General features: G+C 39.0%; 1 protein-coding gene across 1 annotated transcript; it reads right to left on the bottom strand.

Annotated features, from left to right (window-relative positions):
- Positions 1-784: 784 nt before the first annotated feature.
- Positions 785-12,077, bottom strand: LOC102295926 (interleukin-17 receptor C). The gene is given in 18 exon segments (XM_005938938.3): positions 785-2,665; positions 2,668-3,498; positions 3,710-3,817; positions 3,950-4,001; positions 4,083-4,151; positions 4,259-4,410; positions 4,521-4,566; positions 4,645-4,695; positions 4,790-4,962; positions 8,448-8,514; positions 8,598-8,660; positions 9,708-9,901; positions 10,265-10,367; positions 10,472-10,561; positions 10,672-10,760; positions 10,879-10,980; positions 11,061-11,076; positions 11,704-12,077. Coding segments are annotated over 18 exon segments (2,430 nt in total). The 5' UTR covers positions 11,848-12,077; the 3' UTR covers positions 785-2,585.
- Between the last annotated feature and the right edge of the window lie 2,598 nt (positions 12,078-14,675).

The raw sequence follows: 14,675 nt of genomic DNA, 5'->3' as shown, positions 1-14,675 counted from the left end.
CGGCAACGTGAGTTTCTGCAGGGCTGGTGAATCATTCAGCAACATAAACATAAAGCGACACGCACACCAAATTGTAAAAACAAACCTGCCTGGCAACATGACTCACACTGATTGTTGTGAAGAGAGAAAGTCAAAAAGTAACAAGAAGCTGATCAGAACAAAAGTCTGTTTAGTTTTCATTATCTTAAACGGTCACAACAACCACGTGTTTGCCAACATTTTTATGATCTGTTTTTTATGTTCTTTGAGAGTTTTTTTTTGCAACAGATTGAAAACAGTCGTAATGATTCAGCGGGAAGAGTTTCATTATGTTGCTCAGTTAAACTTTGCCATCATCGTGACAATAATGATGTAGATGGATGCTTTATGGTTGTTGTTGTTGTTGTTGTTGTTGTTTTCACTTGCAAGCTGCTTACTCGTTTTTTCCGTTTTCCTTTAACTTCTCTCTAACTGAACATGCCAATTTGGTCCACTGTGTGTTAGATTAGTAATCTTATCAAGAAAACTGAAACACCTGCACTAACAAACTCTTTCGTTTCACTTCTCATTTTATGGCACCTGAAACATGACCAACCTTGCTTGTTTAAACTACTAAGACCCGAACTCTTTCATGGTGTGCATTTTTAATTTCTCTTTGATATTTGGGAATATTGGGACCCGATGAATGTAAAAACAAAGAAATAACAGATTTTTTCTTTTTTTCTTTTTTACCTGAATTTTGTTTTTAAGAGAAATGAGAGCCTCATATGAAGATATTCGTTTAAAATTTCAATCGAACAGTATAATGTCCTCATAAGTGGATATCAGGCCCTTGTAGAACAAAATTGACTATTTTGGTTTAAGTAACCCAAAATTGATGTCCACATATGTGGACGCCAGGTCCTAGGAGGTTAAGAGAGATATGCAAACCATGCAGATGCATATATACATTTGTCTATTACCAGAGTAAATGCCCTCCTTTGCAGTTTAAACAAAATGATACTAGCAAGACATGTAACTTGTTTGATTTAAGTATTTATTTTATGTATTTATTCATGTAACATTATAAAATTGTGACTTTATTGCAGCTACAGTATTACATCAAACTACCCTCCAGAGGTCTTGTAGGAATCTAGAAACTTACATGGAAACCTTCGTGTTTTCTTTGCTGCGGGTTGCTAAATCATGCAGCAGACGTTTACTTCACGATTAATCCTGTCTAGCAAGTCTGTCACTCAAGCTCCTGCTCGGTGATGTGCTGCCGGAACTCAAATGAACAAACAACTTATTATATGAAGTTCATAAAACAGGCGACAAATACAGAAAAAAGAAATTTCTGCGATTAAAGAGATACTTTGTCAAAGTAATTATTTTGTCAAGCAGTCTGTTTTTTATTCAAAACATATTCTTATAATGCAAACAGTGCCGCAGGCTAATGCCACCTTAAAATACTTAAGAAGGGAAAACAGCTTCAGGGAATGACTAAAACTGAACAAACACTTCTTCAAAGGTCAATCACTTTTGTCTGTAGATCCAGATGAGATGTCACTTTTCTGTTTAAACTCACTTTGCATAATGTTCACCGTTGAAGTTCATAAAACTTCTGCAATAAATATAAGACATGGGAAAGTACCACAGACACGGTTTTCTTGTTCTAATGCTCTGAGATTTTGAGGTAACCACTGCACTACATGTTTTCCGTTGGATAATTTGAATAATACTGGCTTTATCTGTTTCTGTCTCATTGAGTCCCCCAGCCAAGTCTTACCATTCATGTTCATTTTTCGTTTCCCTTCATTAAATAACAAGCATAGTGAAAAACACAATGGGGAAAAAATACAACAACAACAAAAAAAGGCCAAAATGTTAATTATTCTTCACTTTTAAAATGCAGGAGGTAGTATGTGTGCAAAAAACACACATGTAGACACAGCTGTAGAAGTAGCCCCAGTCATAAATAGGAGTTATTACTACAAAAAGCTATCAAACCCACTAAATGCCAAAAAGATAAACACATGAATGCAGTTACTTTCTAATTAGTGAAGCACATTTTACATTTGCAGTAAAAGTGGAAATCCGATGAAAGCTTTGGCTTAATGTCTGTGTTTAGAAAATCCTATGCAAATTTGACGGTTTTTTGTAAACAGCAGTCACGCAGTTTGTCACCTGTGCTGTCACAACACTTTGAAACATTAAATGTGTTCATGAAAAAAGTGGGGTATTATTTGCAACAAGATTTTCATAGTGGTTAGCATATTCGTGCAGATAAGACAGGTGTTCACTAGGGCTTCAGTCACGAAAGCAATATAAAGAACCCTCTGTCAGAGGCTAAATGCTGTGCAAAGGACAGAGTGTTTACCTCTTCTTAACATGCAAAACATCTTGTGGCATACTGGACATAGCAGAGCTCGGTAATGAATAGTTCGTACAGAGTGAGGGTTTCAGGAGTTTGCAATGGAACACCGGCTCCCGTGTCTCGTGTTTCCAGCAAAACAAAAAACAAAAAAACCCACTTCTGTCACTTTGAAACTTGAGATTAAAACTTCTCTGCTTTCCACGGTAGTGGTAGTGTTTCTCCCGTGTAGAAACACATACACCTGCACAGTTCAGGGTCTGGCAGCTAAAGGCCACTTCAGACTGCTCTCAGGCTTATGTAATGTCTTTTTCATCGAGGATATTTTCTTGATTGCACTTTATTTCGTTGTGTCTGAGGCACGAGCGTCTGCAGCCTCTGAGATAGTTTCTGTGCCAGCCATATTGCCAGCCCTTTAGAAAGGACTCTGGGCCAGCAGTGCCACCTAAATTCAACACTTCTTGTCATCTCTCCCAGCTCCCCTATTAAACCCCTGAAATCCTGGGGTAAGCAGTACTGACGGACCTCCCTGAAGGCTTTTGGGATATCCTTGCTGTGGCCGAGGCCCTGGAAATAGATAAGAACAACTTCTTGATTTTTGTGCTCCTGCAGCACCCTTTTTAAGCGAGCCAGCACAGCTGTGAACATTGGCTCTATCAATGCAGAGGCCTCCTTTTGTCGGTACGAGTCTTTATCGTCACATAATTTAGCACCATCTTTTTTTCCAACAGCTTTTTCTTTTTTAAATTTTCCTAATTTTCTTCCATTCTGCTTCACATCCTCTTCCAGCTCTGCCTTGGTTTTCTCATGTTTCGTGTGTGCATTTCTGCAGTCTACCTCTTTTCTTTCACTCTGATCTGTGTTTGCCCTCTCTATTGTCCACTTCTGATAGGTTTTCTTGGCTTCAGGACTCCAAATTACAAGCACTTTTCCTTGCTCCTTGCAGACAGCATCCCACTGGCCATACAGCCAGGGAAGTGGGCCCAGATCTGCCACACCAGGCCCCGACTCATCCTGGCTTTGAGAGTTTTGGGCCCACAGAGGTGTGCGTACTGTGGCACCTAGCTCCTCCTGAAGAATTGAGGCTAATGCACACACAGCAGAGATATGGTCCGACTGACCTGATGAACACACCAGCAGCAGTGGCTTCTGGATATACAGCCAACCTAAATTTATCGGAAAAGACAAGGGGGGGGAGAGCATGTCCTTTATGTGTTTTAGTTGCTCCTTTAAGACCAACAGTGAAGCTAAAATAACAGAAATGAATTGAAATAAATTCAAGGCAGAGTAGTCATTCAATTTAAATTAGCCTGTGCCTTGAAACTGTAAATGGTTTCCATATGAAAACATGATTTGCAGTGAGGTAAATGAACTAACCTGCAGCTCCCCTCTTTGTAGCACGGTGGATAAAAATTCCAAACGACACAACTACAAACACAAATATCAGAACTGCCACCGCATACAAGCCGCGTCTATTGTGGGTGTCTGTAAGAAAAACAGGAAAGAATAAATAAAACAGATAATGGTGAATGTATTTACTTTGTAGGAGTTGTGTGTGTATGAACAATCAGATGCACCAACTTATGCTGGCAGGTTCAGGTTTGTGAGCACACTTACAGTCCGGGCAGAAAATTCTTCTTCCACGACGAACAGGATCCGACTGCCACACCTGAACAACAGCACGAGAATATAGATGATAAAATGCATAAAATCCAGAAATACATACATGTATGTGTGTATGTATATTTACCTGGACGCAAGGATTTTTAGAATAAAAGTGAAGAGGCAAATTTATTATTTTTTCACTTCTGTTTCCTTCCTATAAAATAGAGAACATATGCACACATGTTCACATTTTTGTCCTTTAGCATGAATTTTTTCCTTGTTTTTTAATCTGTATTAAAAATGCATATTTTTTTTACCAACCATTGTAACTGAATGTGCTTTCCCTACAGCTGTGCATTCCCTCTCAGTAAGGACACAGAGTTGGCTTGAAAACGTTGCTGGAGAAAAAGAGTTGACATGTACCATTATCATCTGCCTTCCAGGTCCAATAGAGACCTCCCAAGAAGGCGTATCTGTGGGGGACAAAAAGGAAGACTGAGTGCATAAGGGAAAAGCACACAAACAACCTGAGACTTATTAGAGCTGTTAGTAGAATTCCTCCATCCCACATCCACCCACTCACCTGCTGTAAAAGGGCAAGAGATGTTGCGTATTCCTTGTACAGAAAGCTGTAAAAACGAATTAACATCTGTGAATAAACGGCAGGTAGCGGTAGTTTCCAATCAACGCATCTAGGTGCTTCTCACCTGCACACACATCTGAGGGTGTTTGTCCACTGCAGTAGTGTCATATTTCTGCTAAAAAGTCAAAATTGGTCTTTAAAAAAACAAACAAAAAAAAATGTGTTTTTTTTTTTCCACAAATATTCATCATGGATGCTGCTATGCTTACAAGCCTGTCTTTCTTCTCCAGGGTGGAGTTAAGCACAGGCGTGCAGAGGTGTTTGTGCTGCATCCAGCAGAGGGAGGCAGAGATGTTCAGCGGGCTGGCTGGGCACAGTGTACACAGCGTAAAACCGTCCGTGTAGAAAGTGATTTTACAGGAGGAAAACGCATCTCTGGCATCTGTTGAGGCGATGTTAACGCAAAAAACATTAGAACGACATGCCAATAACATTCCCGGGATGCAAACGTTGGCCAACCTGTATCACTGGATCACAATAAACACCACCAAACAGACATGCACAGATGTATGTGAACATATGCATTTTAAGGGTCAGTTTTAGACAACGAGACAGACAAAAATAATAACAAAAAAAATGAACACCTTCTTGTTCATCGTCATGAAGACACTTTTAATTTTGCATTTGCATTTGCAAGAGTCTCTTGTTCCATAACTATAAACCTACAACTTATTAACAACACTAAAAGAATGAAGAAATAGACCAGGATTGTTCAGTTTGGTTAAGACTAGAAATTTGGGGGTTTCTTACTTTCGGGCCTCTTATAGAGTCTTTTACCCTCTGGCCTGTGTTTGCCTTTTATGTTTGGTGTTATTGTACAGCACTTTATTGCTGTTTTTAAAAGTGCTTTATAACTCATTTGGGACGGCTGTGGCTCAGTAGGTGGAAGAGGCTGTGGAAAGTCAGTGTATTGAACTCTGGCTCCTCCAACCTTCATGTCTAAGTAGCTCGGGGCAAGATACTGAACGGCAAGTTTCTCCCGACGCATCCATCAGAGGGTGAGTGCATGAATATTAGTTTAAAAGTGCTTAGACATAGAAAACAAAAGGCACTTGCATTAATGGGTGAATGAGGCTTGTAGTAAGTGCTTCAAGTGCTCAACCTGAGTAGAAAAAGCTTTATATAAGTACCATGAAACGTGTTAAATCCTGTTATCATATTAATACAAAAATGCGTCTTGTATCAGTTACTGCGTAGCAGACTGGCAGTATTATCAATAATGGAGTCACAGCTGCTCTGCTGGATAACTTCTGTAACAATATTATCTCTTAAAAGGATACAGCAACATAATTCTTTTGTATTATCTTACGTAAACAAACAAACAAAGAAGTCCCCATAACAGCACATATTGAAACTTGCATTAACCTGCCAGAGTGTTATGTACACCTGTTTAACTGCTTGTTAATGCAAATATCTGATCATCCAATCACATGGCAGTAATTCAGCGTATTTATGCATGCAGACAGGGTCAAAACAACTTTCTACAACAGCTGATCTACCGGGATTTTCCCGACGCAATCATCTGGAAGGTTTACAGAGCATGGTGTAAACCACCCAGAGTGGCAGAGCTCTGGGTGAAAATGCCTTGTTGATGCCAGCGGTCAGAGGAGAAAGGCCAGACTGCTTCAAGCCTGCGGGAATACAATAAGTAACTGAAATACCGCTGTTACAACCAAAGCATGCCAAGGAGCATCTCTGAATGCAAAACACATCTAGATGTGAAGCTGATGGGCTACAGCAGCATACTATTCCTGTCAGCTAAGAACAAAAAACTGGACAACAGAATGGCAGACAAATGTTGCCTGATCTGATGAGTCTCGATTTGTGCTGTGACCTTTGGATCACAGTCAGAATTTGAGTGTAATGGTGTGAAGCCCCTTTTACTGGGACACTTTGGGCCCCTGAGTATCAGCTGAGCATCATTGAAACATCACAATCTACCTGAGTATTGTTGCTGACAACGTCCACCCCTTTATGTCCACACTGTACCCATCTTGTGATGGCTGCTTCCAACAGGAAACGCATCATGTCGCAAAGCTCAGATCATAAATTCAATAAGTTAATTAAGTGGGTAATTACGTGTATTTGTCATACGGATAAAAATGAATCTCTTTAATATGTATTCAATCTAAATAAATGAAACACAACCACTTTAGAGAACACAACCACTGCAACTGCAACAAAAAGTTGGCAGCACTTTCTGGTAATGCAATAAAACTTCCTTGAACACAACAATGGAAGAGGATGGGAGTAACTGACACAGATGTGCTTACGGAAATCTGCAACATCGTACGCTGCAGAATCCTGCATTACAAGAGTCAGTTTGTTTTGTTTTACTGTGATAGGCCCGTTTGTTGTAACAAAACTTGCATTGTAGCTTGTGTGAGGTTTGCATTTTTTGGCATTGTGAAAGATTGTAAGACAAGGGGAATGATGAAGAGCCTTGTATTTATCAAGTATTTCACAGATAAGCACTTTAAAAGCTGTAGAGCGCTCCTTTTCCAAAGCTTCTTGTTGTTGGAGAAACCGTGGCTTCCAAAAAGCCGGCCATTACCACATATTTTGGACGTGTCCAAAACTGGAACACATTACTATTATTTGCAGAATTAGTTGCTTTATTAAGGACAAATAATAACATATTTCTTTTTTGTTTTGTACAATTATGAATTTCTAAATTCTCCATCTGCAAGTTTACAAAATAACGACCTACTTTGATTCTTGATAAGTTTAATGGACAGGAAAGCAAATACAAAGAAATGGCTTAAGCCAGAAGTCCTAGCTTTAGAGGACTGGCATATCCTCGTGAGAGCCAGAAGAAAAAATGTTTGGATATTTATTTATTATTTCATTAATTCAAATTTAAATGTTACATCTTTCAATTTTTCCTCAAAATTCTTTGTTTGTTTTCTGGGTTTTTTGTTGTTGTTTGATCACAGAATGATGTGATGCATTGTTTCCAATTAGTTTTACTAAAAAAGTTTTACTTTATGAAAATTAAAAGAGTTAGATGACAGAAACACGTCTGATTACTAAAACATCATATTAACAAATAACTTGTCAGAGTCTAGCTTCTTTTTTTAAACTCCATTCCTCAGACCCAACTCTCACATAAACCTGTTTTGTGAGGTCATGGCTCCCCAATATGGATGGTATGATAGAGGGCTAAGTGACGCAGACAGGATTTTACTCAGAAATGTGGAAGTGGAGTCACACTGAGTGCTGTGAGGATGTGAGGTGGAGGAGGGCCACACATCAGAGAGAGAGAGCTCAGAGGAGGACGTACTACCAGGTCTTAGGGAGTTCGAGAAGGGGCAAAATGACGACACCCTTATACTTATTCAAAAAGTCAATTTTGGATAAGAAGTATTGGGTAAGCTCGGGCTCTGAAGTTATGGGATTTGGTTTCTCAATTGCCATAAAACTGTGACGGAACTCATTTTTGCATGCCAGCCTTTGAGTTCTCACTTCCCTGAGGGCTTTATTCTCTTTGACTTGTTACTTTATTAAACTGCCTTATCTTGAAGAATCTGTGTCACTACTGAATCAGCTATAACTAGGAACCAGTAAATTCAGGTCCCAAGTTATCTGAATCATGCTGTGAACACAGACACGCAGAAGAATGTTTCGCTTGTGCGCGGTTTTAATGCTGTCTTCAGACAGAAGTGCGTCCCTCTGGCTTGTGTGCAGTTTTTTTTACTTTCCCTAAAACCTGGTTACTTACTTATAGTTTAATGTAATCGGAGGACCATCTGCTTGGTGTTGTCCTGTTTTCACATTTTGTGCTTTAAAAAAAGAATTCAATTCGAAAGTTTCTTGTCTCCCTTTCTAAACATCACAACGCCTAAAAACGTTCTCAGTCACACTCACCCATGACTCCCGTCTCTTTAATGGGGCACTTTTTACGCCGCGTTGCGTCGGTGTGGGTGTAATATGCCTGCCAATGCAAACAAGACCTGGTGTAAGAAAGAATACTGACAACATAAAATACTGCTCCACTGAAGATTACACTCAGCTCACCTCTATGCACACACAGGGCAGCAGGTAAGAGATGTTGAGAACAGCTGACTGGGACGTATCAATCTGTAAAGCACACACAAACACATTACAAAACAAATCGCGCCGAGCTCACTCTCTTATGGAATATTTACGTTTGAGTCCACTTTGAGTCCCTGGCCTTGCCCCAGTGTGAGATGTTCTCTGTGATTTTAGGTTACTTTCTAGGGACTTCTGTTTTGTTTAACGCTGTTTAACTCTGGCCTGTTTGTTGCTTATATTTGGTGTTACTGTACAATTTTTTGGTCAGTCCTATTGCTGTTTTTTAAAAAGTGAGTATTGCGGGAATTCAACTGTATTTTTTTTATGTTTCCATTTAATTTTTTTTGTTCTTTTTAAACATATTTTAAGACGTTTGCAGTGCAGTAAAAACAAGAGCAACGTGCAGGCCAATAATTTGCCCACTTGAAACCCATTTTAATATACTTTACCTCATTTGGAGTGTAACTAGTTTTAATTTACGTGAATATAGCGCATCTATAGTTTTCATTGGATTGTTAACTTAATTAATTTAAATGTTTAGTAGTAAATATCAAGTGAAAAAAGATTTTAATCACCAGTGTATGTTGTTTTCAAACAATAATACTTATTTGAGCACATTGTACATGTATTCAATATGTTATGTATTTAAACAGTTATAACCTGTTAAACGTAACCTACGTAACAACACCATAATAACTATACTTACAATTAACTATACTCAAAAAGTAACCCATGCTGACACATTATTGTCATGTGAAATAGCTTTATAGAGCATTATCACCACTTTGACCTTTAGATAAATATATTGACCTTGAAAGAGACGTAAAATGTCAAATGTGGTCCTTTCTATATTTTGACAATACACACCACATTTGTAAGAGTCATAGTTTCTAAGTTATATTCTTTTTTGCCCATTTTCAACCAATCGGTCATTTGGTTGGCCTTGTGGACGTAACCCAAATTTTCTTGGATTGTTAACATCAGAATTATTTAAAAACTTTTCGAGCCATCGTATTCACAGACAGAATGACACACGAGTGTGCAAACACTACCAAAAACAAGGTAATAAGTCAACTTGCCCGTAATACTCACTTTCAGGGGATGCCCCTTGGTCTTGCCCTCGCATTTCCATTCATTTTCGTAACAGTGTCTGACATAGACCTCCTCAGTGTTCATGGTAACAGTAAAAGATTCATTCTTCGTGGTGACGTTGATGGATTTTCTCTTCATAGCAACAGTGATAGATTTAGATGACGAATCCACAGACAGATCGAAGTCTGGGCTTTCTGTCACACACAAAACAAGCCACAGAATATTTGAAAAACTGGAGGCACACGAGTGTGTGCAGATGAACAACTCAAAGACAACGAATGTGTATCGTAGAACTATCTGGATAATCTTTCCATTGTTTTGATAATGAGCAAAAGTTAAAAATCGGTGCACCGGTGATGTTGAGTCACTAAGTGTTTTTGATGACTATGGAAATTATGTGATTTACATGAAGCCACCAACCTAAATCTATATGTTCACTGCTCTGTTCACAACCACAATTAAAATATCAAATGACACCATGTTGTCTGGAAACAATCAGTTTATTTATCCAGTAGAGAAATGCACAGATTGTATTTCAGATTCCAGATCACCTTTACCTTCTACTCTGTACGTGACATTGCAGCTTAGTGACTTTGTGCTGTAGAGCACAGAAACAATGTTTCCAGTGTTCGCCTTGACACAGTCATATTCAAGCACCCACTGCAAATGAAAAAACAAAACAAAAAACAGCCACAATCAGGTTATATTTATCTATAAAACTATGCTTAATATTTTAGCAGTTCAAAGGAAAAAAGCCATCTTACCATGGGACGACTGGTATTTCTCTCTGGTATTTGCGGTATGTTACAGTTGCAACAGCTGAACTTTTCACCTTTACGTGTTTTATTCTCACGCTGAGATGGAGAGAATGAGAGATGATACCACCGTACCTGTTAACATCATGAACTGCATAGTCATACTGACATTTCTCACTCTTCGGTGCAGCTGCAAAGGTAACACCAACCTGTATTTTCAGTGGCAGTATTTTCAGGGTAGGCTTAAGTGTCTTCTTAATTGGACTGAGAATTTTAAGCTTTGGGCTCTTGTTAAAATCTGGAAGAAAACAACTTTGTCAGTTGTGCCACATAACAGTTTTATAGGTGGTGACATACATCCACATGTGTGTTTGAAGTGGATATATGAACTTTGAAGGCATGGTTGCATTCCGTACCCTCAGCTTTCAACCAGACATAAACAGAAACACATTCAGAGTAAGCCTTCCCAGTGATAGTAGAACTTATCATTTCCACAGGGCATCTTTCATCAACATGATCTGTGCAGGGACAGAAGAGCGTTAGGACGGCTATCACACGCTTTCACAATGAGAAAAGTCAAAGAAATTAAATAACTTACCTTTTGGGTTTCCAATCTAAAGTAAGGAGAACAAAGATAAAAATATGTTTAGGAAATATTTAGAAATAAGGAAGAACATTTAGACATTTATGTCATTTTAAAAAGAAAAATGGCCCACTGGATATCTGTGAGGGCACTGTTAGTGCTATAATAAGCGATATACAGGTTTGAGGGCAAAATATGCTGCCATCCAGACCAATGACAGTCTCAGTCAGCTTAATTCAAACCACATTAATCAGGTATCGCACATAAAAGCGTGACTCCGATATAAAGAGTCAAAGATGTGAGCAAAAAAAGTCCCCCATTTTTGATCAGTCACAGCAAGAAACTGTTGGTCTCTGGGGAGGATTCTTTGACTTGGTTTTTTTGATTGGCGTGTGTTTTCATTGTTATAAATTTAATAAGTCATTCAAATGATTCTTAAATCATTGTGTTCTGATTTAATTTACATTTCCTCTCTGTAAACACGGTTGCGCAACTTGAACCGATGTTCAAACATACAAAATAAAAGCAAAAGATTAAAATACACTCATTAATTTGACTGGAAATAATAATAATACACTCTCATTTAGCGTTTACAGTCATTTCACGCAAATAAATCCTGCTCGTTTCGCTTTTGTAGTGCGCTCTGTGTTTAACTTACCCGACACGTTGTGGTATCTTTTAGCATCACCGGAGACACTAAGAAGCAAAGAATTGTAAAGGCGGCGGGAAAATGTATTTTACGAATATAAAACATATTGAAGTTGAAATATTCGCGCAATAAAGGGCCAGTGCGTCGTGTCATCACGAAGCGGTCCGTTTTTTCTGCTCATCTGTTAGGTTTCCTGCTGTCTGGCGTCAGAGCGCCGTAGAGTTTCATGAAATCTGCCTGTGGGGTTATCAGCTGGAAAAAAAGGAGTCGGCTTGTTTTTTCTGTGTTCTCAAACGCCACTAACTGGCAAATGACTAAAACCCGAAGGCGTTTGTTTGAAAAAATGTCAGTGTTTTTTCATGAATAATCTCTGCCACCGCAGCTCCGCCTCTCATTAAAGTCCCAGACCGCGGGGTGAGAAAAAAAAGCGTTTAGTCTTACAGATGAATGGGGACACTTGAGATGATGCTCACTCTGAAATACAATACGCACAGAGCTGCTTGTAGTAATCCCGGCGTTATATCAAAATATATATTTAAGGATAATCCACTGCTTTCAGAAATTGATATGGAGAGTCGCCTCTGTTTTATCACTTTATATTAAATTGAATAAAAACAGTTTGTATGGCAACTAAGAAACAATTTGTAGTATCAAAGAAAATCCAGTCAACCTTAGAATTTAACGTAAAAACTTTAAAGCTGTTGTTGCTATTTTTTAAAAGTACAGTGGGAGACAGAGACTTCAAACAACTTCACTACTTTACATTAGGCCTTAAACGTTTCTTTTTTCTAACTCTTATAGTTGGGGTTGGATCAAGTGAGCCTAAATCATCCCCTCTCCATGTTGCATAAGCACTCCCATATTCTTTTTCTTTCGATTCCCCTATATTCATACAGCACTGCATGTCATAAGCTTTGGTCTACTCTCTCCTATGCCTCCTGCTTGTCTTTCTATGCACTCTTTGTCTCACTTCTCTTTCCTCTCACCTCCCAACAGGTCTCAGCAGTTGCCTGCTGCTCTCTGAGCCCGGTTCTATCACAGATATATTCCTATTAAAAGAGAGATCTTCCTCTCCACCATCACCAAGTGTTTTAGGAATTGCTGGGGCCTTCCTTTTAATATCACAGGACTTATATACTTTACAATACAAAGCACATTGAGACAACTATTGCTGTCAACTGCAGTAAGTAAAAATACTGAAAAAGCATCAAAGTTAGGGGGGGTGAGTGGACAAGAGAGGAAAGAAGTGGACCACAGAGAAGATTTATAGAGCGATGGAAGGCATGCAGAAGTGGTGTTGGTGCACAGCATCAGAGCCCATGGGGCACTTTTATATATGTATGTATATATAAGTAGAAAATGACAATGGTAAAAAATAAACAAACCAGAAGAAGGAAGCAAAACCAAAACGACCCCTCTCATATTCTTCACCCTGCATTCCAATGGCTCCTCTCTGGGCGCCGCCTCCGCTGCATTTCCTGCAGGACTGAGAGGAGGAGAGCCACCTTTGTCCCCGAAGCCACTCTCCAGCCGATGAGACCATTTCCCACACCAGAAACTTCAACTACTCTACACTCTTTTTATACTGCCGACACTTTATTCACTTTTAGTCACTTAAAGTCATTTATTCACCTATTCAGTCACTTTAATTTTAAAACTGTGTAATTTTAAAACTGTGTGTATACTGTATATTCTGTGTGCATTTATTATCTCACACTTATAGCCTGTTTATGCCCTGTCCTTATCTTCAACGTCATGCTGCTCTGTTGTATCTTAATTGCCCCTTGGGGATAAATAAAGTCTTTCTGATTCTGATTCTGAAAACATTAATGAGACATCAGTTTCTCTTCCATTGTAGTTCTCCGCCTGGCCGTAACAGTTACAAAAGTCTGTCCCTGCCTTTGATCATGGAGGTCCACGCCTGCAGGGTGCCTATTAAGACATAACCTACACAATAAAGGTAAAGGAACATGTGACTGAAAAGCACAAGGATAATAATGTGCAAACATTTAGAAGTGAGTACCACCTGGAATCCAAGCAAGTATCCACTCACTTATCCATTTCATCAAAATGGGGAGCGGGAACCTGGACACTATCCCAACAGTCCCAGAGGTGAGAGAGACGAGAGGCGGGCTACATCCTGGACAGGCTGCCAGTCTATTGCATGTGAGTCTAATCCGTTATTAAACTAATGAAAAGCTTATGTGGCAGCAGTAAGCAAACGGTGTGTCAAAATCTGATAAATCAATTCAAAGAACACCAGCTATGACAGACGCCCAAAGACCTGTGGCAACTCTGAAGGAAGCCTCTGAGGGTCAGACTGAAGAAGCGGTGAATACAGCAGTTGACCTGGACCAACACTAATGACAGCTTTGTGGGAGAACAATGAGACAGACTATTCACATTGAAGTTTGGTCACATCTTTAGTGTAAACACTTCAAACCAAAATAAATATAGTTTCTGCAGTATGATACATGGATGTGTACGTGAGCAAAGTATACAGCCAAAACAAAAAAAGATTAAAAGAACAACATTTATGGAGCGGCAGAGTCATATGGACTTATTCCTTCAGGTTATGGTAAGAAAGTACCTTGATGTACAGATCTGATAGAGACATGCCCACATAAACTTACAATAGTTTGTTTACAAAGAAGCATCAGCTAAATCTTGATTTGGATGAGGTGCAATATTTCTTTACAAACGGGTCACTTTGGCATCAAGAGCTAGATGCTAAGCTACACATTCAAGGGTTTTCTTTGGTATTTCAGGTTGGCAGTTTGCTAAACAGTGAGGTAAATAATTATTTATTCCCCTGCTGAATTATCAAGTTTGATCACATCATATCAAGTTTGGTTCATTTTAATAAATAGAAACAGAAAATCAATCAAAAATCCAGAAAAAAACCCCAACATTAAATATATGTTATAAATTGATTTGCAAGTCAGCCAATGGTGATCTTGGTGGCTGTCTTCCCAACTGCC

The sequence above is a fragment of the Haplochromis burtoni genome, unplaced genomic scaffold (genome assembly GCF_018398535.1).
Source record: "Haplochromis burtoni strain Fernald_Lab_line unplaced genomic scaffold, NCSU_Asbu1 Contig_252, whole genome shotgun sequence".
In the NCBI taxonomy this organism is placed as follows: domain Eukaryota; kingdom Metazoa; phylum Chordata; class Actinopteri; order Cichliformes; family Cichlidae; genus Haplochromis; species Haplochromis burtoni.
The sequence above is the reverse complement of the archived record's forward strand: the minus strand, read 5'-3'. Positions and strand labels throughout refer to the sequence as shown.